The sequence below is a fragment of the Micropterus dolomieu genome, linkage group LG22 (assembly GCF_021292245.1).
Source record: "Micropterus dolomieu isolate WLL.071019.BEF.003 ecotype Adirondacks linkage group LG22, ASM2129224v1, whole genome shotgun sequence".
NCBI lineage: Eukaryota > Metazoa > Chordata > Actinopteri > Centrarchiformes > Centrarchidae > Micropterus > Micropterus dolomieu.
This window is the reverse complement of record NC_060171.1, coordinates 485,640-511,900: the sequence shown is the minus strand read 5'-3', so window position 1 is coordinate 511,900 and position 26,261 is coordinate 485,640. Positions and strand designations below refer to the sequence as shown.

Sequence of the window (26,261 nt, the reverse complement as noted above, 5' to 3'; positions counted from 1 at the left end):
TCTAGCTTGTTGCTAATAATTTACAAATTCCACTTTTACGCTGGTTAGAATAACGAAAAGCTTGAAGGCTTCAGACCCGTCCACATTGTCCCCTGCTTCTTGCCCAGTGCATGCTGGGAAAGCCTCAAAAATACATCCAGCAGCTGATTCTTCACTTTTGCTTTCTAGATAGATTTTGGATCCATGTTTTGACTGTGTTTTAGTTCCCAGTTTCAACGTCGAGAGGTTTTGAATTTGCCTTTGAGGCTACGTGAGCAAACAGTAGGATCTGGCTCACTTTTATTTCTTTCTACAGTGATTTAATAAAAGCAGAAAGTCACTTGGTGAACTGTTTTCAAAACAGGGTTGGAGGCAGTATTAAGTAAAGCATAGTAATATTACTACAGTAGTAGTACCAGCGGTGTGGTCAACATCTCTCTTTTGACATTTTACGGACTGAATGATAAATCGACTGGAGTGTTTCAATCCATGATGTATTCAGATGTTCACGTTGCATCATCACACGTCTCTGCTGGTGTAGAAGCTGCTGTGTCGGTGGGGGGGGGGGATCAACACGGTGGAAACAAATACCTAGATAGTGTGTTGTCGGGCCACAGGAGGGAGCAGCTGGTGTCCTCCGAAACAACTTGTGATGATGCTCCGTGCCTGATGAATTTACCTCAACAGGTTTGTGTTCGGCTGTAAAAGAGAGAAACTGTCTTTAAGCCCCGCGACGTGTTCTGGCCGCTTCTTCTGATTACTGACTAACCTATCGATCACTAGGAAGTGACTCCGCATCATAAACCGGTACTTCAGCGTGTGACACATGGAGGAGAGAACCGTTTATTATTATTAGTAACAGCAGTGAAGCTGCTGAGTCTGCAGGCCAGCAAATGGCACCATCTCTGCTCCGTTCAGTCTAAACATAGCTCCGCTGTGAAACCTGAAGCTCCTCACCAGCTTGTTGCCCTTTGAACTTCATCGGCATGTCTGGATCCAGACCGGCAGCTTCAAAATATACATACAGATTCAATTCTAAGTCTTTCTCATCACATTCTAAACTCTCAAAGATCAAACTCCCCTTTCAAGGACCAAGCAAGACTTCCAGGACCTGGACCTCCAGGGCCTTCTTCCTGCACTCTCCCCCCAAGACTCCCTCTTTCTCTCTCGTTTCCACGTTCAAGACCAGAGACTTCAAGTCTCCTGGTTTGACTCTGTATTAGTTTCTGTTCTACGAGCTTTCAGTTTTGAATGTACAGTGTTCTCCTCGTACAGCCCTCCCTCAGTCTTTCTGGAAAGCTGAGACAATATACAGATAAAACAGGTATGTATACATTATACATGCATACAATAAAAACGGGGGACAATTTAGGTTTTATAATCTGTCAAATATAACTCTTCTGAACGAAATCAAGTCATTTTGAGGCAGAAACGAGCTTTCAGTCAATAAGTAGCCTAGAGGCTGCAGTCCCTTTCTGGCAAGTGGAATACGGCTTTTTATGGGTTGTTTTGGCCATTTAAAGGTATTTCAACAGGTAAAAAGGACTGGACTGGTCGGCACACAGCCAGTTAAATAATGTAGAGTAATAAGGATAATTGCAAAAGAGATCATATCTTTATTTTATATATAACTCAACATTAAGGCATGTTAATTATAGGCTACAGTCCGTTTTCCAAATATGTACAAGCATATTAGACACACGCCCACCAAACACATGATCCATCAGCAACAACAGGCTTCTATTACCGCCTATAACCACGTAAATGACGGGGGCGTCACCCTACTATAGTGATACTGTAAACCATGACGGTGGTAAATATCAGCTGCCATGTGCTCTTTCCCACACATTCATGTTCAACAAACACACGTGACCTGTGCTACCCAAACTCCAAACCTGTGACTCGCCGCTCACGTCTCTTCTAAATGTGAATAATGTGAGCATAAATGTAAGACCCGGGTCATTTTTACTTCTCAGAGCTCTTCGTACAGTCATTTGAAGGTGCAGTGCGGAGGTTTTAGCGGCATCTAGTGGTGAGAGCTGCTAATTGCAACCAACGGCTCAGTCCCCGCTCCCCCCTCCCTTTGCCAGCGTGCAGGAGAAGTTAGGTTGGCCGACACGCTCTGTCGCTCCATTTGTTTAATTTCACTTCTTTTCTTCCTTCTAATAAACTACTCGACTTCTTCTTCTTCAGAAGTATTCAACGTAGTGAGGAAACACGCTCTGTAGAGCAGTTTGTCTGTTTGGGCTACTGTAGAAACGTGGCGGTGCAACATTACGACCTCCATGTAAGAGGACCTGCGGTGTCCGTAGATAGAAATGTCTCATTCTAAGGTAATAAAATCACAACGGTTCATTATGTCAGGTCTTTACACACCACTGAAAACACAGTTATGGATCTTATATTGTATTTTTGTCAGTAGATTTTCCTAAATATTCCCCTCCAGATGACTTTTCATCTAGCGCCATCATCAGGTCAACAATGAAATTTGTACAACACTTTGGTTTATGACCAAATACATGCAGAACTACTGACATTCCTTTGTGCACCTTATGATTAGTGCTAAGTAGCAATTGTTAGCATGGTAAACATCAGCATGTTAGCATGTTGATGTTAGCCGCCAGCATGGCTGCAGACTCACTTTTGTTACCGCCGCCAAGGAGGTCATGTTTTTGTGGAAACATTATTGGTCTGATTTTCGTGAAACTTGGTGGAAGGCTGTAGCAGGGGCCAAGGAAGAACCCCAGGGTGAACAAATTAATTACACTGCTAAGTGAAGTGCATTGGCAAAATGAACTACATTTGTCACGCATGCAAGAACCTGTTCAAGGTCAAGTTCAAGGTCAAGTTCAAGTTCCAATTTATTTTTATAGCACATTTTAAAACAACTGTAGTTGAATAAAGTGTTTCCAAACTCAGGATACACAACAAATATACAAAACAGAAAAAAATCAAGGTGTCAAAACTTAATTCAAAGGGAGGTGAAAGTGAAAAAATAAAGTGAAAAGTGTGCCGTGACTAAACTTACAGCAAAACATCTTCAAACATCTCTGTACAAACAAATGCAGCAGGTATCTAAGAAATAAGCAATCAGGGATGTGATATTTCCGGATTATTCAGGATTTTTGGATTTTGACATGAGCAAAGTACAAAATAAATGCGCAGCTGAGATGATTCACTACAACTGATTCTGACTATCTGCGCCACAATGTGGTTTAGCGGTTGCTTTGTAGCCGACCGGAAGACCCTACAACAGACGGTGAAAACCACCCAGCACTTCACGGGCTCCCGGCCACAAAGACCTCCAGCGCAAGCGGTCGCTGCGTACGGCATCACCAGGGACCCTTCACATCCAAGCCACAATCTCTTTGCCCTTTTCCAATCAGGCAGGCCGTGCAGGCCTCTCCGTTCTCGCACCAAAGGCTCAGGAACAGTTTCTCTCCACCTACCAGTGTGATAAGGAAGGTTTCAGTTGTCTACAGGTACGTGTCAGTGCTGCTAATTCTGCATTTCATCTGCACATGCTTAAACTTGCCCTCATTGCGCATCACTACAGTCACATATCTAACCACGGGAACCTCACTGCTGCTATCCCTGCATCTCAGTTGCACATGCTGCCCTGCTCCTTCAATCTGCAACGATTGCAAATTCAGAATGCCACTGAGAGATGCACCCGCACACTATGTACCCCACTTGAACATACATTATACTTGGAAATTTTCCACTGCACATTTAGATTTGCCACATGTTTTGCACATCTAAACATTCCACTTGGACACATGTACTTAATGCTTGTAAAGTTTCTGCCTCCTCTGTTTGCACTTCTGGTTAGACGCAAACGGCATTTCGTTTCGTGTACTTGTTGAATCTAATCTAATTCAGCTGGCCACAAAAATATTTAACATAATAAAATCCAGACATATTTGTGATTGCACTTGCAGATTTGCACGTCATATAAAACTGGACTATTGGAGGTCTCTGCTCTCCGAGTGCTCTTCTTGTTTAGACTGTAAAAGTTGAAGGAAATAAATTGTTCTGCTACATAAAATTATCTTTACTTTTCAGACTTTCATTTTTAATCGGATCTCTTCAGGACTCAGATAAACTAATAAAAGTATTTGAGAAAGAAGAGTCACTCGTTGGGTGACCTGGACATATGTTCAACCTGTGAGAGGGGAGACTGTGACGAAACGTTTAGACTTCAAATCACCAAATCAGCATCAGGAGCAGTAATAGTCAGTAATATCCATTAAAACTGCTGCACTAACGCTGGTTAGCTGACGAGGCTGACATTTCTCCAGCAGCACTAGATCAGGCTGCTGAGGTCAAAGTCAAGCTGAAAGGCGGCGTGGGGGGGTGGGGGGGGGGGGGGGGGGGGGGGGGGGGGGGGGGGGCCCCGGGCGGGAGGGTCAAAGACCTGACAACAGCTGCTGCCCGCCAACTAATTTAACCCCCATCTGCATCATTCAGACCAGCAACAAGCAGACACGGCTATTATTATCACAGAGCAAGTGCAGACAGACACACACCTCACGAGGGCCACTCACAGACCACTGATGTGGATTACGGGAGTCTGAGATCCAGCTCCCAGGACCGGATCACCGAAGGATTTTTTGAGCAAGGTTGCTGGGCAATCTGTGGCAAGTCTGACTGTGTTTTGAACGGATAGGGGCGGGGCGATTACGGTAGTAACTTTACTCATTACCATTGACGGCAACATTGCTGTAAAAGTTGCTCCGTGTATCTTCAGCTTTAGACCTACAACCAGTTTGTGTCTCCAGTCCACATTGCCGGAAATCAACTGGTGGCGGCAGAACTGCATCCAGGGCGTCCACCAGGGGAAGCCGTACAAACTGTATTGTCAGTTAAGGGAACTGAAATCTGGGACAAGTCACCAGCTGCTGAAAACCCCACTTACCCCACATTTAAGACTCATGTCAAACAATGGCTCATCATTTACGGGATCACTGACGCAGCCTGTTTTACTGTGTGTGTACACAGATGGTTAAAAACAAATTGACCCTCCATAATCAGTGTTTCTCGTTAATTAACGAGACTATGGCGGCCCGCCACAGTCTAATTTGTTTCACCATATTTTGAAAATGAACCAAAAATATATTAACATTAAAGATTTCTAACGTTGTGTTTTGCGCCGCTGGCTGCTGTAAACTCGCGCACTCACACATTTTTTTTGCACCCGACTGAATCAAGGCACTTTCCTTTGGAGGTAATTACGGTAACGTTCGAGTGTTTCCACTGTCACTCTTTTGTGATCAAGCTAGCGGCTAAATTGCACACGTATTAGAGCCTTTATGGTAAATCAGTGAAAAGGAGCATGGCGAGCTGACAGGCAGGGTTAGCAGCTTTATTATTATTTATTATAATTTTACCTGAAGAGAGGCTTCTAAGTCTTAATTGTACGCAATACGAATACAAAATACAATATGATTTATCAAATTGTGTCGGAGTTGGTGAATGTTGCACGAGGATACACACGTGACAAAGTCCGGTTTTCAAAATAAGGTGTTAACACAACGTATACAGGATGAAAATAAGATTAATGGGATTATATTCACAGGAAGTATTTAACATGTTACATGTGTCCATTAAAAGTAAAATAAAATGTTAGGGAAACTCTTTGATTTAGGGTTGCTGGAGAAACTTTAAATAATTAAATTACATTAAATAAAGTTGACTTTTTTGCCGTTTCATCACCATTTATATCTATACAGTGTGTTTATGATGAAATTGTTTACTAGGGCACAACAAAGTTCTTCATAGATCTAGACTCTTTATTTTGCTTTTAAAGCGCACCAAATAAATGCACTTAACTTAAAAAAGGCCATGCCTCCCGGACCCCCCCTAGAGGGTCCATGTCCCCCCACCATAGTCTGACAGAATCCTCTGGGAAACACTGATAATTTTGCACTTTAGTGGGGCACCTTCCCTCTCACCCTGTTGTGTGGTCCCGCACTAGATGCAGCGCTTCACTACAGTGTTTGGAAACTTGTGTTATTTTTGTACCTTGAGACGACCTGCCGGGGACGACAGATGGAAACTGTCCTTCGGGCTAATTCTGGCATATTTACATTGCTAAAAAGCTGTTGTGTTCATTAAGATGTGCCGTGTGCTTTTAAATAAATGTATAAATAAATAAAATTGCCCAGTAAGCACTGTTCCTGGCTCCATATGACTGTCGTGTTGTATTTATTATTATAGTATTTTACAGTATGTGCTTAACAAGTCAAATTGAAATCAAGTCCTTTGATGCAGCCCTAGATCAGAAATCACCAAATCTTTGCTGTGCTGACAGGAAACCTGCTCCTCCCCCATCACATCTGATGGGGCGATAACACTGATAACGCTGCAGAATGAGACTTCACCTCGCTTTCCTGTGTATCTCGTCACTGTCGATTGTCAAAAAAGGGCAAACTGATATAAATCCACACTGACAATAATATTGTTAGTGCAGTTTGAGAATATGAAGTTGATGTGAAAACATTTTGAATTACTTAGTAGTCATTGATTTAAGACTCAACTCTAGTGGAAGGTGTCAGACGGGCACGACTCAACTTATTATTCCATGTGTGATCAAGGGGAAAAGGCAGAAAAGCTAAAAACCTATACACGCATCTGCAGAACCCACAGTGTTTTGCTGTGGCAGAAGAAAAGTGGCTTCCATCACTGATAACAAGACCAATACGGACAGACCGGGCTGACTGGTCTGGACCAGGGTTGATGTGGACTGTAAAGGGTCTAGTTTTAATCCTGTGACCACATTAAAGGCTTGTTTCAGCCATAGAGGAGGAGAGTAGCTTGACATTCAGGGGATCTATGCCCCTTTCTGTGAACATGGGGGCACCTGCTTTGTGGTTTTTCTAGCTATATTTTTATTTATATCTTATTATAATCCAAGCTGATTACAGCTCCTGCCCTCCATGAGAAGGAAGCTACAAACTTTTCAGATCCACGTTTCAAGCCTACAGGGGATTGTTAATTAATAAATGTGTCCAGCCTCCTACCATCATCCAGAGTGATCTCCTGGAGGCCCAGGGATCCCAGATTTGGCTGGTCTTCAGGCTCCTGCTTGATGCTCTGCGCCTCTCCTGGGCTAGAGAGCAGAGTGTCCTTCTGGGGGTCAGCAGGGGTCACAAAGGCTCTTGAGGAACTCTGAGATGGAAAGTGTTCCCTCTGAGGTCCACCAGAGGATGTGGAACGGGGGATGGTGAAGGTCTGAAGGGGCGCCGAAGAAGCCTGGGGAGGCATCGCGGAGATTTGAGGAGAGATCTGTGGAGAGACTGAGGCGGTCTGGGGAGGGAGGGAGGAGGTCTGAGGCGGGATGGTGAAGGTCTGATGGGGGACAGAAGAGGCCTGAAGAGGAATCAAGATCTGATGGGGGACAGAGGAGGCCTGCGAGGCGGAGGTGTGAAGAGGGATTGAGGACGTGGGAGGAAACATTGAGGGGGTCTGCAGGGGGACAGAGGAGGGAGGGGGGTGATGAAGACGAGGCACGTTCTGGGAAGGAGGACCGCGATGCACCGGGACGTCACAGGAATCATAATAAACCACGTCTGGGCCGAGTACTTGGTCATGGGAGGGCACCTGGCAGGAGGCCGGACTGAAGCCAGGTGGATTGTGGTCCGCCTCCCAGCGCTCCTGTTTGACCTCAGCAGGGAGGTGACGTCGGACTGCAGGCAGGTAGGTGAAGTTCTGTGTTAGACTTCTTCTTTTCCTCCCGTTTGAGACGTAAAACTGGACTTGAACCGGATCCGTGGTCTTCTTATTGTAAGGAGGAACCTCCACCACGATGCTGGACTGAAAGACAGAGACACAGAGACATGAAGGAAACTACAGAAACCCAAAAACCAGTCTCAGAAACACAGTCTGTATTTATCACAGCCGTGATCTTTGAAATGAATCCATTTGAGCCACTGGGTCGGCAGAGACCACGGTACACTGCGGGCCTTTTATTAAACTGACCCCCAAAGTCACACCTTCAGGCTCGTGGCTGAATCTAAAGGCTGTTTCCAACTCTGCAAACACTTGCGGGTTTTCTAGCTTTGGCCTGAATGACAGTGGCTTCTTTACCCTAAGAAATCCAGACAGCTGCAGCTGATTCAGAACGCTGCTACTCGAGTCCTCACCAAGACCAAAAAGGTGGATCACATCAGTCCAGTTCTGAGGTCTTTACATTGGCTTCCTGTATGTCAAAGAATTGATTTCAAAATCCTGCTGTTAGTTTATAAAGCACTGAATGGTTTAGGGCCAAAATACATTTCTGCTTCGTTATGAACCATCCAGACCTCTCAGGTCGTCTGGGATCAGGTCTGCTTTCTGTCCCCAGAGTCAAAACTAAACAAGGAGAAGCAGCGTTCAGTTATTATGCTCCGTATATCTGGAACAAACTCCCAGATAACTGCAGGTCTGCTGAAACTGTCAGTTCTTTTAAATTAAGACTGAAGACTTTTCTGCCTTTAATTAAATTAAAGCTGTAGATTGTTAACTTTTACTGTCCTCTTTTATCCTGTTTTTATAATGTGTGTTTTATTTTTTCAATTTCCCTTTTTTGCTTTTCTGTTTTATGTGAAGAACTTTGAATTGAAATGTGCTGTACAGATAAACCTGTCTTGCCTTTTGTGGCATGCCAAAATTTGCCAAATCTGAAGAAAAGAAATCTGAGCAGAAATACACTTTGATCACGTTGGCCCTTAAATGTAATGAAAAGAGCCACATTCACATCCAAGTAACAAAATTTACTACAAATTTACTATATTCAGTGATGTCATGGCCTCAGACACACTCAGACTCAGACTCGTGGTTTTAGCAAGCTCTCGTTGACTTCCTGTTTGTACTTCCTCTCGGGGGAATCCTCATCGCCATCTTAAGTGAAGTTTAAATGCCCCCAAAAAGTAGCGCGAATTTCTGTGAGATGGACCCTGCGAGGTGGATATTTGATCTGGAATGCTCATTGCATAACAGAACATCACATTATAAAGAAGCATTTCACTTGAAGTCACTGTGGTAAAGCAGCAATAATCCGTTTTTGAGTCCACAGCACGCTGACAAAGACTCCACTCGGACATCACCTTGTCGGATGTGTTGGCAAACAGTTGCTTATCTGCACACCGAGCAGCAGCGTCACCCTCCCACTGACAGCCGTGAAATACACATTCAGATCCTCGACTTCGGTTTAAGAACCAACACATAACTGACATTGACAAGAAGTGAGATCAGTGAAGACAAGATCTTCTCTAAGATCCAAGATAAACTTTATTGTCTCCGAGGAGAATGTTTTCGTGGGCGCTTGCTTCGCAGTCTACTTTTGCTACGTTTGCACCTCCTGTCCAGACTAAAAAGGCGAATTCGAAAACGCTGCTGACCCCGTAGTGCAGACGTTTGGCTTCCTGATGGCTCTGATCAGTCATGCAAAGCAGAAACACAATGCTAGTTTTGGTGTTTTTATTAAAATATTTTCTACTGTGTAAATTACACCTGTGCACGTACTGTGCACGTCGCTGTATTTGCTTTACGACGACTCCCAGTCAGTTTCCCGCCGCCACAGTCTCTTTGTCCTCCCGTGTTACTTTCAGAAAATGTTCTACCTCGTATCGGTTCGTGCAAATAAATCTCTGCTGTGGTTCTTCACCATGGGTATTTTGTGTTTGTCTGTAGTAACCGAATACTTTTATCTTCTGCCGAATCTAATGCAACTACCAGCACACGCACGCCCAGTGCACGTGAACGTGAGCTGTAGTAGCAGCGAGACCTCCTGGAACAACACTGCCAGAATTTCACCCTGGCAGTAAACTCAGATCATAATCTTTCAGTCAAGAAAACAAACAGCACCCTAGATCACACAATGAACTCCACCTGCCTGGGCCTTCAAATCACAGCGGCAGGGAACTTCTGTCTGGCAGTGAATGCACTAAAAGAAAATGTCTATAAATTCTATAGCATAAATACCCCAATTAAAATCTGGTGTAAAATATCTGGCAGTGTTATTAAGCCGATTGCGCTCTATAGAAGTGAAGTTTGGGAATAATTCTGCAGAATTATTCCCAAACATTCTCCAACAAATGCAGGTAGGGTAGAATTAGGGCGGTTTCCACTGATGATAGATACCCTCTGCTGCACCTCAGATCAAGTCCCCGAGACTCCCTCCAATTCAAGGCTCTCAAAACCCAAAAACTGAGCCCTGAAAAGAGTCTCTTATGCAAGCTAGTCTTTAGAATAACAGATCCTGCAACATGTCACACACACACCTTTCTCAAACCAGCACTGTTACCTCTTTGAAACATTACCAGGAAGAGACAAAAAACATGCCAACACAAACTAGATTGTTATCTGGCCCCGCAGGGAGATTATGAAACGGCTGAATATCTCTCTGTTGAAACAGGGAGACAACAGGTCTGTGTATGTGAACACTGTGCGACAGAAACTTCTACTTCCTCCTCAAATGTGATAAAAACAGAAGCATAAGAGAGCAATATTTGGAGAAATACCATCTATTAATTCCAGCTTTCAAAGAACTTCAATCCTAGGAGAAGGACATACGGCAAACCTTGCTGCCATGTATGTGTCCCTGTGTCCCAACCTGAGGGACAGTTCGTCTCTCAGCCAGCTGTTGCACTCAGTTACATGTTCTTGTTTGTAGTTTACATTCTATCTGTATTTGTCATTTTTGTTGTTGTAACTTGTCATTTTTAAACTGAACGGTCATGATTGTATGTTTTCTTGTTGTGTTAGATTATAAAAGGTAAACTTAGTTTAACCTAAACATTGATGCCAATTGAATTGAACTGCCGGCCAATCATAAGAAAGTCAGAAGACAAAGAACGTTATAGATATCTGAAACGTGACGGGGAGATTCCAGAAGACACTGCCTTTTTTTTGTACGGGGTTACAAGCCAAACATTTTAGGAACTTCTGGTTAAAAGTATTTATAACAACATCTCCTGTGAGCAGGCCGCTGTATAAAAGAGGTTCGGCTCTAATTACGTCCAACAATGTTACAAACACACACACGATGGGCAGCTGAGCTTTTTATCTCCCACACCTCCTCTGAAGAAAGTGCTTTTCTACACGTTAGCACAAACAGAATGAGTAACTAAGTGAAAGATGGTGGACTGATAATTTGCAGTACTGCAAAACTTTAGTTCAAAATCAGTATCCTGTAGTTGGACTGACACCGAAGGTAATCACTGCAGAGTGATTGGGGCGGCTGTGGCTCAGGAGGTAGAGCGGGTTGGCCGTTAATCGGAAGGTCGGCGGTTCAATCCCTGGCTCCCCCTGGTTGCGTGTCGAAGTGTCCTTGGGCAAGATTCTGAACCCCGATTTGCCCCTGGCGGCTGTTCCACCAGTGTATGAGTGAGTGTGAATGTTAGTTTCCGTTTGAGCACTTAGGCTCAGTGTATGAATGTGTGTGACTGGTGAATGCAGATGTAGTGTAAAAAGCGCTTTGAGTGGTCAAAAAGACTAGAAAGGCGCTATACAAGTACGGAGCATTTACATTTAGTAGCAAGTTTTGAAATCATCATTAGCGTTTTGATTCTCATGGCCTGTGTTCTCGCTTTTAGAATTAATAGTTATTTCAAATCTGTTGCATTTTTCTCTTATTCCTTTTTTATTTCTTCTCTATATTATTCCTGCTCCACAATCCAAATTTTGTCACAGGAATCACTATAAATACCACCATTAAAAAATGTATTTTCACGGTTTTTTAAAAATAATATTTCTACTTACTTTGCTGCTTTTTTCCGGTACAACTCTGGCGTCCGTTTCCCACAGTGACCTTCCATCTGAGAGGACAAAACGTGTTAGTTAAACTGTGTCATTCAGGCTGTTTAAATAATGAACTAGATCTGCTGTAAGAGTAAATGAATGTAAATAGATCTTACCGGGCCCTTTCTCCATGAAAACAACCCTGGACTGTGCTGAGATGTTGGATCCGGTGACGAGCAGCTCCTCTCCTCCGTCCACAGAGCAGCTGGCTGGACTGAAGCTCTCCACCTGGGGAAGCTCCTGGCCCGAGCGCTGGGCTGAAAACACAACACACTTTTGTTTTGGTATTTAAATATATCGGTGGTTTCTCCGTGTTACATGACTACAGCATAATCACATTTCCTTAGAGACAGAGACAAGAAAAATCTTCACTGATTATCATCTGTATGTAGAAATACCTCACATCCCCTGAGCTTCTTCCTCTGCTTGTTCAACTATTATCTGCTTTTGAAATGATGTGTCTGGCCTTTTGTTGAATGTAATGTACTGTTGACCTCACTGGAAGTCACCTTGAAGAACATAATCAGATGTAAATGTGATGTATGACATTAAAGGTGACTCACAGCACTCCACAGGAATAGATGCCGTTTGCAGCCACAGCATCCGGCCGTCCGGCTGAGGGACGGCGGCCCTGAACACAACTCGCACCCTCGTGTTTTTACGCCCGATGTCCGTCTCTCCTTTCTTCAGCTCGATGTCGGCGTTACGCAGCTTCAAGATGCCGGCACAGTCAATGCTGTGGAAAGGAAAACCAAAAGGCATGCTGTTAATCGTAATGCATTTTCTACTACTTTAAAGGTATCTGTCCTGTGAGGCGATCCGTATTTCACTCGACTTCAGAGGGCGGTCACGCAAATGTACTGTGCACGTAAGCTTTGAAACATGAGGAAAAAGAAGACAAATAGGTAAAACTAGACACACAGAAGAAGCGTGTAAACTAAGGAAGGCAGGCTGTCAAACATCTCATTAGTTGATTGGCATGCATGTTAAATGGTCCAATATTTTGGCAAATGAAAGCAAAATGTACCTAAAAAATAGGCATGTGAAAAATCGGGGCTTTACAATGTTTCCTGCAGACGGTTCCTTTCATTGATGGTTGGTAATCTACCAAGAAACATGGCTATTAAAACTACTACTAAAATTACTACTGTTACCATGATGATGACACTATTGGTAGGGTTGCACAATTAATCAATGATTATTTTCAATAACAATTTTGGCTTCCAGCGATTTTTTAAATAAGATGATAATCGAGATAAAACGTTTATTGTGCGGCATTCTGTTTCGCAATGAGGCTCTGGCTCTGGTTTTGTTATAAATGCGGCCTCTTGCCCCTCCCTAAACACCCAAACTCCCTCTCAGCCAGGCTGAGGCATTTTTAAGTTCAGCTCATGCCAAGATGACGGGTTATCACTGCTATAACTTGTTAGTCAAGATTATTAGCTAAAGCCTATGACCTTTTACACTGTTCCTGTTCCTCTGCTCATCGTAGGGCTGGAAAATAAAACATTAACAATAATTACCAAATATATATATAAAAATATAACAAAATGTTCAATAAATATTCAATAAATGTTTTATTTTATTCACTTGATTCATACACGAATTAGGACCTCATTTTTTATTAAGATGTTTTTTTTGTTGAGGAAAAAGAACTGTAAAAAGCTTTTACTTAATTTTACTCGTTAAGATTTTATCATAATTGTTTTGAATGTTCCTCGAATGTTGACCATGAAGAAAAGTTTAAACCACAATTAACCATCAGGTTTCTTCAACTTACACTCAAGAGCAAAAATCAGCCTTTAAACTCAAAAGAAATAATGATTTCATTCGTTTCGTGATAATTATTGATATCGACATTTTTGGCCATATCGTCCAGCCTTAGCTCATAGTAACACAGATTTCATAGTATTTAAGCTTTATACTGTTACTATTCACCATTGGCTTAAGTCACTGCATCTCCTGACAGAACATATCACGGTTGAATTGTCGCTAAGTCAGTAGTTCACCTGTCACCTGCTAAGCCCGCCCACAAATGGAGCGCCTCGCAGGACTATCCACCCGCCAACCTAGACAAACACTGCATTTCTATCATTCTCTTGCCACTAAGATTATGTTTAAAGTTAATAATGTTGGACTACAACGTCTTATTTCATCGGCTATTTGGGATTTTTGGGGCAATGCATATATAAAAATTGTTTAAATGAAACATTCAATTTTCAAAGTTCTATAAGTTGAGTAATCGTCTTATTATGATTTTGCTGCCATCAGCCTTCATCATTAATAGAGCGTCGTGTCATCTGCATAGAACTGAAAAAGAACATTACTACTGATAACGTATTGAAAACCAGACTGGGACAAGTCCATCCATCAGGCATGTTAATGCTAATGTTCAGTGGAGCAGAAAGTAGCGTTATAGTCATGAAACGTGGGCTGCACTGGAATTTTAAGAATGTCATTAGTAATCCGGCCCTAGAGAGTTAACACTTGAACACACTGTGTTCAAACACCCTAAACAAAAAACGGCCTCGCTGTATATTACTATTACTGTATCTACTGCTACTACTACGTCTACTAATACTGCTGCTACTACAACCATTACATTTGAGTTGGGCTGCTCTGACAACATGGATTTAGAGTTCAGAGTAACCCTGATTTTAATGTCTGAAAGAGGTGGTGTTCTGCTTTTTGCCTTTTTCCCTCTCTTTTATTGAGTTATAAACCTTTTTTGTGCATGTAACAGGTTTACAAAGTGAAAAAGCCCAAAGTCCAGCCCAACGTGAGTTCCCATCTCCCACAGAAAACTCTGCTCTGAACTGAAAACAGCTCGTTTGTAGTCCAGCCGCTTCCCTTTCATGCTTTCAAGCTAAACGCGCCTCATATAACGCTCGCCGAGCGGCTACTCCGACACGCCCTCAGAAACAGCGAGCTGCAGCACACAGCTCTCCTCTCCCTTCCAAACACTAGCTACCCTCCAGGCAGTCAGTGGACAGAAAGTTGTTCCTGTGATGTAGAGACAGAGCTCAGTTAAAACTTTATGGATACAGATTAATAACTCGCCGCTCTGAAACTCTCGCTCCAGTCCGTGTTGCCGAGCCGGTCGGCCAACAAAGATCATTTAGAGACAAGATGTATCACTCCATAGCTAAAACGAAGCCTTCAACACAGGCTGAAAAGAGGAGCTGCAGCATGTAAACCTGTTCTGATGCAACCTCTAAATAAGATGATGAACCTGAAAATGAGCAGAATACCACCTCTTTACAAACTAACTCTAAAACTAGGTCTGATGCTGTTCTCGCTGTTACCTGGCGGACATGTTGTTTTCTGGAAGCAGGGGGATCTCCAGGACTTTGGTGCCACTCACGATTTTCTCCTGGCAGCTGGTGGTAACCATCTTCCCCGTCACCCGGTGGACTTGGTAGAAGGAATGAGGGCGAAGGTAGCGGTCGTCTGCAGTGCCGATGAATAACAGCAGGCTGACCGGCTGTTCGCTGTATCCGGTCAACTGAAGACACAAATTCAAAGACATATCTGATGAGCACCCTCCGTCCCCACGTGTAAAAACACCTGGGAACGGTCGGCCATACAAATAATATGTTGCATGTTTGCAGGCTTTAGAGTTGTTAGACTGTGTATTCTTAACTTCGGAAAGATACAGGCTGGCGGTTAACAGCCTTTATGCTAAGCTAATCACAAACTGACACCTGCTCTGTACTTAACACACACACACACATGTGGTTGATCTCAATCTTCTGATCTCACTCTCACCAAGAGAGCAAATGAGCATGTTTCGCAATATATCAAACATCTCCTTTGAATCGTCTATGCTGGTTAGTCTAATGTAGGTGCAATATTATAAAATGTATACATATATATATTTTATATATAGATATAGATGTGTGTATATATATATGCATACACTGTATATTACAAGAGACAACTTTTATTGAACTATTATACTTTAGATACCACTTTTGAGTTTTGGTTTCACCATCTTGATGATGGCGCAATAACTATAAGTAAAAAGGCAAACTTTCATAAACTGTCATAAACCGCCAGTCTTATTTGATGTTGACACCTTGTTAATGTCAGGAGTTCCTGTATCATTTGTAAGGAAAGATATTTTTACTTGAAGAAATGCTCACATTTACTTGCTACCTGATCTCCTCAGAAGACCCAGAAATATGGGTTTGTACAATGACAATAAATAAAAGTAAATATAACAAGTTATGGAAATTGAGAAGAAAATAAATGGATTAAACATGCTAAATAATAAAAGACACAAAAACAAATGTATTCCTATAGCAGTAAAATAAAAGGTGTGCTCTGATCCGAGAGAGTTCTGCAGTCTTTAGTGGATTTCAGACAAAACCTTCTTCCCCCTGAGCTGATGACTGCAGATTTTTTTTCTGTTTCCTGTGTGACCCAGCAGCACTGTGAGTTTTTACACTTCTTGCGGCAGGAAGCTCATCTGGCTTCAGCAGTGGCCTGTAGAATGTGACACCCAGAATAGCCCTGCTGGTGTCCGTTACAAACGAGGCCTTCATGGAGCTTTACTTGCCTCGGCACTGCCTCTGTTCTCTGATCCATGAGGATCCACGAGGATCCACGAGGCTGCTGCACCCACAACATCAGCGAAACACAACCTCAGGCGCTCACTGTGTGACTCTGTGAGAGTCTGAATGAAGTCTGAGAAAGGTTTACCTGCTTACATGCCTTCTGCATTCTGATAACAGAGACACAACTCAGAGCTCTTCCATTTAATCAATGAATTGTTGAATCTATAAAATGTCTGAAAATAGTGAAAAGCCAAAGGGGGAAGACAGTCTCAACCCAAAACCCATTACAAAGTCCTCACGTTCTGAAACCATACAATGTTTGGTGCATTTTCTTGACAAATAATTTTAACAATATGTTGATTATCTAAATTGCTGTGAGTTAATTTTCTGCTAATCGCTTTCTGCTAATATGATACATTTACATTATTCTGATATTTATATTAATATTGTTTGATTAATTGATATTAATTAAAACTCCTGACAGGAGACAGAAAACAAATTAAGGCTTAGTCAAGCGAATGGTCAAATTTTACGCAGATAATCAATATCTTGAAACTTGACAAAGACCCTGGTCCAAATCAGGCTGAAGCAAGTAAATAAGTAAAGTTTATTTATGGAGAACCTTTCACAGATAAAAATTGCTTTACATAAAAATAAATTATAGTCATAAAACCCTTCTCCTCTCACTAAAAGCCTGTTTGATTTAAGAGTCTTTAATTGCCTTTTAAAAGAATTGACAGCATTTAAGTAACTCTGATCTTAAAATGAGTTTGGGGAACCACAAACGGCCTCTGACCTCATGTCCTAAGACTACGGGTGGGAGTATGAAGCTGTGTCAGAGATAACTGAAGTCAAACTGAGCGTGTTCCTCAGTTAAAAGTGAGGACGCACCTTGATGACAGGATGTCCTACAGTAGCCGCCTTAATGGACCCTCTGCTGCCCTCCGTCTCGTAATGCGCCCTGTGGTAGGATCTGGGCTGGACCTCCAGCTTCAGCTCACACTGGTTAAACTGGCTGGGCAGGGGCCAGTCCAGAGGAGGGGGCGATGAGGACCTGGGGACACATCATGATCAGATACTGTCTGACACCAAACACTCATCCTAAAGTAGAGAATTTCTGAAGGGTTTCCAACATTTGTTCATGTTCGCATCATTCACTAGAGTTAGATAGCTGGGCAATTTGGGAAATATGCTTATGCGCTTTCTGATATCACTCGAAGCAACTGCTTGAAGCGGGTTAGCTTAGCTTAGCTTAAAGAAAGGAAACGGGGGGAACAGCTAGTCTGGATTTGTCCAAAGTTCATAATTACACCAAGCAACACATCTAAAGCTAATAAACACTATAAAACACCATACTGCAAACAGAAACTGTGAAATAAAAAGAGTGAAAAGGCCGACTTTCTTTTAATAAGATTTAAACAAACAAGATAAAATGTGTTATTTAGAGCTAAGTTCAGATGAAGGATATTTATATTACAGAGGTAGAGAATCTTCCTAAATGTCCTTATACTGTATTTCTTTCTGTAAATCCATTAATTGACTACTTGTTAAAGCATTTCAATTAATTGTTGTTGTTAATTTTACATGTTAAAAGTAAGCAAACAAAAGCTGCCTAATTTTCCGAGAAGTAGACATTTAAAAATCCGAGTAAGTTGTGTGAAATGAAGCCAACCTGAAGAGAGGAGGGTTTCCAGGTTTGGGTTTGTTCCAGCTGAAGTGGGAGGGAACCTGAAGGAAGAGCTCGGCCAGGCCGTCCTGTTCACGTCCCTCCTCCCCGGGGGAATCCAGGAAGGTCTCCAGCCCGGGGTCTCCCTGACCGGTCACGAGCCCCAGCTGGCTCCCCGACGTCCTCCTGGTCTTGGAGGGGACGTCCAGTTCCTGGTAGCCGGACATCAGAAGGGATCCCAGGGCGCCGGCGGGGCTTCCCGCCCAGGTGTCGTCCGTCACGCTGCCTCGTGGAGAGGCGCCCGGTGTGGGGCTGGGGGAGTGGTGAGGGGACGGCGAGCGGGCCTGGGGGTCGGCACTGGCGTGGCGTCTCTTCCCGCAGGGGGAGGTCGGTCTGGATGACGGCCTGAGAGAGGGGAGGCTGGGATTAGCAGGGTTTTAACCGGCGTTAATGCTGAATTAATTCAAAATTCAAATTCTCCCAAAGATTAAAAATCAAACTAGCCTTTCTGTAGATAATTAAAAGTCTTTTCTAAACCAAAACATTTGTTCAGTCAACGTTTCTGTCTGCACTTGATTATGGAGATAATCTGTCAGACCGCCCCACAGTCACCTCAGCAGTTACCCCTGTTCATCACTTCATACATTTCCTGCTCATCATTGATCTCTGTGTAATTAAACATCATCGTAATACTAAAATCATCTCATTATTTTTACCTACAAAGCTCTACTGTTCAAGCCGCACAGCCGTTCCCTCATTTAAATCTTGTAACTACAGAAATATGATCTACTTAACCTGAGATATTCCAAATATCTGATGTTTGTTTAAGACTCCTGTAATAGTTTGTATTAAATTTGTTAATTGTTGGCAGTCTGGTCCAGTGATGTCTGTGTGCAGCCCGAGAGAGAAAAACCAGAGAAAAAAAGGTCAGCAAAGCACTTCCTGCTGCTCACTAAGCTTACTGCTCAACATTTTAATCTTCTGTCTCTTATCTGGATTTCAGCAGCTGGACAGTCGGCGTTTAGAGAGAAGTTAGTAGAGATAAACCCACAGAAATGATGCTTTTGGCAGGCGGTTTAGCAACGAATGTTCCTTTTTCTCAGCTCTCTCTTTGTCTCAGTGCTTAAATAAATAAAGTTACTCGTGTACCTGGAGGTGGGCCGGCGGTGCAGCCAGCTCTCCTCTGTGACACTGGTGCGAGGGGAGTGGCACGGCGACTGACGGGGCGACTGATGAGGCGACAGCGCCGGGCTGAAGGCCTGAGGATGCTGGTACATCTGCTGCCACAGCTCCACCCCGAATGCCCCGCCCCCGCAGCCCGGGGACCCTACAGGTGACCCGAGGGGGGACCCGAGGGCGAGGCGGGCGGCGTCGCTCAGTTCCCCCTCCACGTCATCGTAGACGTGGGAGAAGGACTCGCAGGAGGACAGGTCGGACATCCAGCTCCTGGAGGACAGGCTGCTGCAGGGGCTCGGGCAGAGCGCCGTATCGCGGTAGCAGGGGTCCAGGGGCAGGTAGAGCTGGCCTCTGGACCAGGACACATCGGGGTAACCCCCCTCTGCCCCGCCCGCCGCCAAAGCACCCTGGCTACTGCCTGGGTCAACATGATTATTAGGTGCGATGGAGGTGATCTGGATACTCGGGCAGTCAAAGGCTCTGGGGTTCCCCTGGGCCCCGTACTGGGGCCCCTGGCATTGGTACCCGTCTGCAGTGGAGAAGCATAAAGGGTGACTCTGCAGCTCCTGGAAGATGGGCTGCTCGGTCAGAGCCTGTGTGGAGGCTGGAGGTGTCCTCACATTGAGATCTGGACCTGCGAGGTGAAAGAGGTAAACAGACATGTAAATCAGACGGGAGATCATTTGCATGGCAAATAAGTTAGTTTGTTATTGGCAGCGGTTTCAGGGCCGCACCCGACAGTTACCATTCATGTATCACCGGCAGACATTCAAAACGGTCGACACAGAACACACATCGCAGTTTCCCCACAGTGTTTTACAGACACTATTTTCAAAAAGCAGATGCAGGACAGTTTACTACATGTGTGGCTATTGTTCAGGGCACCACAAAGAAACGCCCTTTTCATTGTGCCGTTTCTCCACTCTGCTGCTCTGTTCTTATGGTCTGAATAAGAAGGAAGCATACTTTCACCTTACCTCTACCTTACGCACACAGGCCTGAAACACACGATGTTTGGAGCGAGTAGGCTGCCTCATAGGATGCCCACATGAACAGTTAGCGGTTTGGTGCCTTGTTCGGGGGCACCTCGGCGGCCTGGAGGTGAACCGGCAGCACACACTAAACTGACTGGTCCGAGCTGGACTTAAGCGACCCACAGGTTTTCAAGGCACGTCCCCTTAGAACGAACTACTTCTTTCATGTAAAATTTCTTCTCATTTGGTTCTGGAGTTCAGTGTTTGTGCATCACACACCACAATGACTAATCCTGCTGAAATTACCAGTCAGCAGTTCATCAGTACTGTAGCAATGGTTTCTTTATTAATAACGATTTTCTGCTTTTCTGTTTCTGCAGTTTTTAAAATTGTAGGTCCAACAAATTAAGATCCGTTCAGAAAGGTATTGTCCTACAAGAGAAAATTCTTTATGCTCTGAAAACTTGAAGAAAATAATCCAACAATTTTGATAATCTGTTGTTAAGGACACTGAACAAGCCAAAATATCTGCTAGGTATCGCTTAACAAATGTGAGGATTTTTTCAGCTCATCTCAGCTTTAAATGGCTGTAAACTGAACGTCTTTGGGGTTTGGACTTTTGGTCGGACAAGACGAGACGTCACCTCGGACAATGAGGACAGACATCTTTATTTAACAGACTTAAGAGCAACGCACAGCAGCAGTGAGTGACACTCTTCCCACACCCATTGTTTTCAAGTGAAGCCCACACACCAGGAGCGTCTCTCAAATGTACTTAAACTCATCAACACCCCAGAAAAAGCATCATTATTTTCAGTCTACGCCAGCTGTGAATACTTCCTCTATCTAGTGCTGCAACAATTAGCAGATCAATCAGCAGGGCGACTGCAGCTTTATGTCATTATAAAATGAAAACTTGGGCTCTGAGGAACAGTAATGAGCATTTACTGGTTTTTTTACATTTCACAGACAAAACAATGAATCTAATAATCTAAGAAAAATTTTCAGGTCAATTCGTCTGTAACCAACGAGTGTGTGCTGGTGTGTGTGTCGCACTTTAAAATCCTGAAGACTATGTGATTAATCAAAAAAAGAAATAGTGCACAAACTCATTATAACAGATGAAGACGTTAGCTGAAGCTCAAACAACAATCCATTTCTGCTCTTCTGTTATTCAGCTGAAAAAATCACAAGTCTCTAAACCCCCAACCTCTCAGATCTCAACAACAGAGCCATCACATGCACTCACCACAGCACATGACCCTGGATGGAAAAAGGCAAGTTAAGCCTCGTCCTCGGCCACAGCGGTGCAGAATTCAACTCGAAATGAATGTTGTTATTCAGGAGCATCTCAGAAAATTTAAATATAAAATATTATATATATATAATATATAAATATTGTGGAAAAGGTCTTTTTCTTCTATAATTTAATTCTTCATATATTCTAGATTCATTACATTTACTCATTTAGCTGACGCTTTAATCCAAAGCAACTTGCAATTTGCTATATGTCAAAGGTCGCACACCAACTAGGGGTTTAAGGTGCGTTCATGTGGTGTTGGAATAATCGGAAAAATTATTTCCCAACTGGGATAATTCACATGCCCCTAAAGTCTGAGAACATTTTGGTACACGAGTTGCTGAAGTCATACACGTAGAAACATGGTGGACAACGTGGTTATTGGTTACAAAGGTTATAACGGTATTTGCAGTACAAGCAATATTTTAGTGGTTTCAGGTAATCGGTTTGTAATAGAAAACTGTTTTCAGCATACTTAGATGACAATGACAGTCCAACACATCTTTATAGTAGCGTCCATGTTGTTCCCACATTCCAACTTAAAAGCACCGAAGTCGGAAGAACAACTTCACAACTGGGGGGGTGGAACATCCCAGGAGCAAGTAAATGCACCTACTCAGCGACACATCGCAGTGGGAATCGAACCCAGGTCTCCTACACCAAAGGCACGTCTTTTCCATCCGTGAATTTATTACACATAAAGTGTTTTGATCTTTAATTATTACGGCTTACAGCTCAAGGAAATCAGAACTCCAAAAGATGTCAGAAAATAGAGAAAAATGACTTCTTTACCACGATGACACATCATGGTACCATGTTGCCGTAGGCTGCGTCTTAAAGCTGATGATACACGGGGCAACTCTTTGAGCAATCTTGCTAGCGGCAAGTCCGACTATGTTTTGAACGGATAGTGGCGGAGCGGTGGGGGAAGGGGATCACGGTAGTAATCTTTACTCATAACCATTGACGGCAAAGTTGCCCTGCACGATTGCTCTAAAAGTTGCTCTGTATATCATCAGCTTTAGAGTAAAACGTAGAGTGCGGTGCAGGAAACCGTGTAGGGTATCTCAAAACTATATGAATTTTAGAATAAAGAATTTATAATACAGAAATGTTAACGTGAGAAGAGCTTTAATCAGATAATTGACTCAAAACACTTGCAAAGTTTTCATGAGCCTTGAATCTTTCACTCTGGTTCTGGTGTACTTTCACACACACAATAAGTAAACTTTTTGAGATGCACATGTCAGTTCAAGTCAAATTTATTTATACAGCACAAACAACCAGAGTTGACCAAAGGGCTGAACACAGTTATACAGTCGAAGACATAAAAATTAAAACCAGATAAATTAAAATAGGTTCAGATCCGATAATCAGAGGTAGTTTATTCCACAGTCTCGGGGCCACCACTGAAAAGGCACGATCGCCCTTTGTACGTAGCGATGGAGAGTATGTGATATATACAAATATATCTATGCTGTAGAGCATAACGCACACTCTGTGATAACAAATTTCCACATAGTGTGCATAAAATAATCCATCTATCTAAACGCCTGTTCATGCCATGTTTATGCTTTACTATAGTGGTTGGTAGAGCAAAATAAACCTGAGCTGTCATGCCATGATTTAGTGTACTGGAAGGCAGGAAGAAAAACATATATTCTTGTTGATTTACAATATTATTATATATCTTTGAGCCTCTAAAAATCACTTTTTGGTTGAACCTGTCACAACTTACATAATCTCTTTGCTCCCTGCCTGCTGTTAATGTTTTGTCACTGTAGTGACGTGTTTTTATTATTTTGTCCATGCACTTACAGAGCATTTACAGTGCAGTTACAAAGTTCATGCACTAGGCTAATTGTGGTGACAGATTATCCTCCACAGTTCTAAAGGTTCATTAACACAGCTGCACACACTCCTCACCACATCTCTACTATTAATACCCGTCTTTCTCGCTCTAACACATACCTTGCATGCTACATGCAAAAAAGGCGTCAAAGCGGCAACTGCGATCTGCTTCACTAACTCCTCTCTGCTGCTTCTTTGCAAATAACCCTCAATGTACTACAGTTGCCCCCCTCCAGAGCAGAAACAAGGGGAGGAGGAGGACAAGTAGGAGGAGGTGATGTCTGCCGCCAGCTGTGTACCACAAAGCGGTTAGAAAACCAGGAAGTAAAACCTACCGGCTGACGGCTGGGCGGCACGTCTGAAACCCAACCAGCCTCGACACATCTACAGTATGTTCAGTAGTTATTTTAGCTACTAATGTTTGAACTATTGTTTGTTTACTTTATGAAAGAGTTTATCACCCAGTCCACCTTTTAGATTTTCTGGTTGATGTCATCTAGTTTGGGAGGGATGTGAACTTTGGATAAGAGTATTTTCTTTGATTATGGAATTATTATTTTTGTAGATTTATTATTTTATACTTGTATTATTGTTAATTATGGCATTTAGGGTATAAAGGGGTAGGCAGGAGTGCATACGTTTTACTTCTTCCTACTCCTTTTCACACATGTAAATGGAGGTGTTTGTACTGGAAATTGTGGAGTTTTTGTTTTGTTGTTCATCTGTTTTTTAACACTATTTTTCACGTTCGAAATTAAGATATCAATCAATCAATCACTGAATAACAATATTAACTTTAACTGTGCCATGTGGTCAACATTGGTACAAAAAGTAGGTACGACATAGATTAAGGCGTAGGGTACAATGTAAGGTACGGCGTAGGTTGTGGTGTAAGGTTCAGCGTAGGATACTTGAACGGGTACGGCGTAGGTTACGGCATAGGTTACGCTGTAAGGTACGGCGTAGGATACGGAGTAGGTTACGGAGTAGGGTACGGAGTAGGTTACGCCGTAAGGTACGGCGTAGGATACGGAGTAGGTTACGGAGTAGGGTACGGCATAGGTTACGCCGTAAGGTACGGCGTAGGATACGGAGTAGGTTACGGCGTAGGTTACGGAATAGGGTACGGCGTAGGATATGGCATAGGTTACGGCATAGGTTACACCGTAAGGTACGGCGTAGGATACGGAGTAGGTTACGGCGCAGGGTACGGCGTAGGGTACGGCGTAGGGTACTTGTAGGATATGGCATTGGGTACAGTGTAAGGTTCGGCATAGGATACGGTGTATGGTATGGTGTAGGGTACAGTGTAGGGTACGCGTAGGGTACGGCGTAGGGTACGGCGTAGGGTACGTGTAGGATATGGCATTGGGTACAGTGTAAGGTTCGGCATAGGATACGGTGTATGGTATGGTGTAGGGTACAGTGTAGGGTACGCGTAGGGTACGGCGTAGGGTACGGCGTAGGGTACGGCGTAGGGTACGGAGTAGGGTACGGAGTAGGGTACGGCGTAGGGTACGGAGTAGGGTACGGCGTAGGGTACGGCGTAGGGTACGGCGTAGGGTACGTGTAGGATATGGCATTGGGTACAGTGTAAGGTTCGGCATAGGATACGGTGTATCGTAGGGTACGTCGTTGGGTATGGCGTACCTTTTTTTAGACCTTCTTCAGGATCCCGAATATAAACTAGAAAAAACAACCAAGACCAGCAGAGCAGAGAGGGCACACGACGCACTGAGTATGTCTGTCTCCTAACACTATGTTTGGTTAAAACATTTTTAGTCTTCTGTGATAGTAAACTAAATATCTGTGGGGTTCGGACTGAAAATAATTAGCTGCAGCCCTCTTCCAATTCTTCATGATACTTCACATCATTGTATCACTATAATATACATTTTTTAGTCAACAAGGGCTGCTTCGGGAAGTTTGGTTGAGCTGTATCCTGTTATAATATCTGTTAACATAAAATATAACCAACATGAGCTGATCCCAAATAATTACAGCAACTTGTCCAACTGCCAGCTGATCAATACATTAAAACTACAGCAGAGTGGCCAATAATACTAATCAATCCAGTGATTTTATCACTTCTTCGCCTCCTGATCCACATTTAAAAATTCAACTAAATTTAACAGCAGACAAATGAAAGTGTCACATCCTCTATAATAAGACAGCAGAGCTTCCGGTTACACTTTTCAAAGTAAAATCCCGTATGCCTAACAATGCGACCCTAGAGGAACCAATGAAAACAAAAAGTGACTGACCTCTTTAACAGAACTTTTAGTTGATTCATTGAATTGTGGATTGAGAGAAAATTGATAACTGACCATTATTGTTTGGATGTAGTTATTATTAGACCCACAACACTGAATAGATAAACCTGATATTCAGACAAAATAATCACGGTTTATACAAGCTACATCAGATTGATGCCATTTATTAGGATTTTAATAGTATTTAACCTTTGAAGGAGGTGAATTATTTAGTAATAAAATATCACTCAAAAGATTTGACCACTGAAATGTAAACCACGACTGTCTGCTCTGATCTTTGCTCTGTGCTCCTGCCTATTTTTCTATTCTGACACTTATTTTATTGTATCCTATCATAATTACCTCTAAATTACACAAAGATAACGTTTAATGATTTCTCAAAATAGCAAAAAACCCTCAGACTACATTTAAATTTAAAGTCCAACTTACGTACATGAGTACTGCTAGTAATACCTCGCACTGTACAATTTCAAACTGAGTTTTCCAAAACTATTACTTCACATCATAACCCCCTCCCAGTGGGTGTGGATTTTCATTTGAGTTCAAGTTTCTTAATCACAACCGATGAAAAAAAGATGTGTTGTTGTTTTGCTGTCTTCTATGTGTCATCATATCTGCGCTCTCTGTTGGCTTCTGAGGAGCCACGTTTATGTTTTAATATGTTCTGTTATTTCATCAACCTGCCAGGGACTGCAGATGAAA

At 42.9% G+C, this 26,261-nt stretch overlaps 1 protein-coding gene across 6 annotated transcripts in view; it reads right to left on the bottom strand.

The window, feature by feature from the left end:
* LOC123961153 (nuclear factor of activated T-cells, cytoplasmic 3-like) overlaps positions 1–26,261 on the bottom strand; it is a 43,028-nt gene that overhangs the window by 15,531 nt on the left and 1,236 nt on the right. For 4 of the 6 annotated variants that reach the window (XR_006822669.1, XR_006822670.1, XR_006822668.1 and 1 more), the window contains exons 2-9: positions 19,135–19,795; positions 17,992–18,390; positions 17,211–17,373; positions 15,066–15,265; positions 12,324–12,496; positions 11,877–12,017; positions 11,722–11,777; positions 7,002–7,794 (exon numbers count right to left, since the gene is read on the bottom strand). Coding sequence is in view for 3 of the 6 variants with exons in the window: in XM_046036285.1 (XP_045892241.1) it covers positions 7,002–7,794; positions 11,722–11,777; positions 11,877–12,017; positions 12,324–12,496; positions 15,066–15,265; positions 17,211–17,373; positions 17,992–18,390; positions 19,135–19,795 (2,586 nt within the window). In the remaining 3 variants the exon portion in view is untranslated. Of the gene's footprint in view, positions 1–570; positions 679–2,815; positions 3,425–7,001; positions 7,795–11,721; positions 11,778–11,876; positions 12,018–12,323; positions 12,497–15,065; positions 15,266–17,210; positions 17,374–17,991; positions 18,391–19,134; positions 19,796–26,261 lie in introns of those variants that run through there. The other 2 variants (XM_046036284.1, XM_046036286.1) reach the window with 2 other exon arrangements.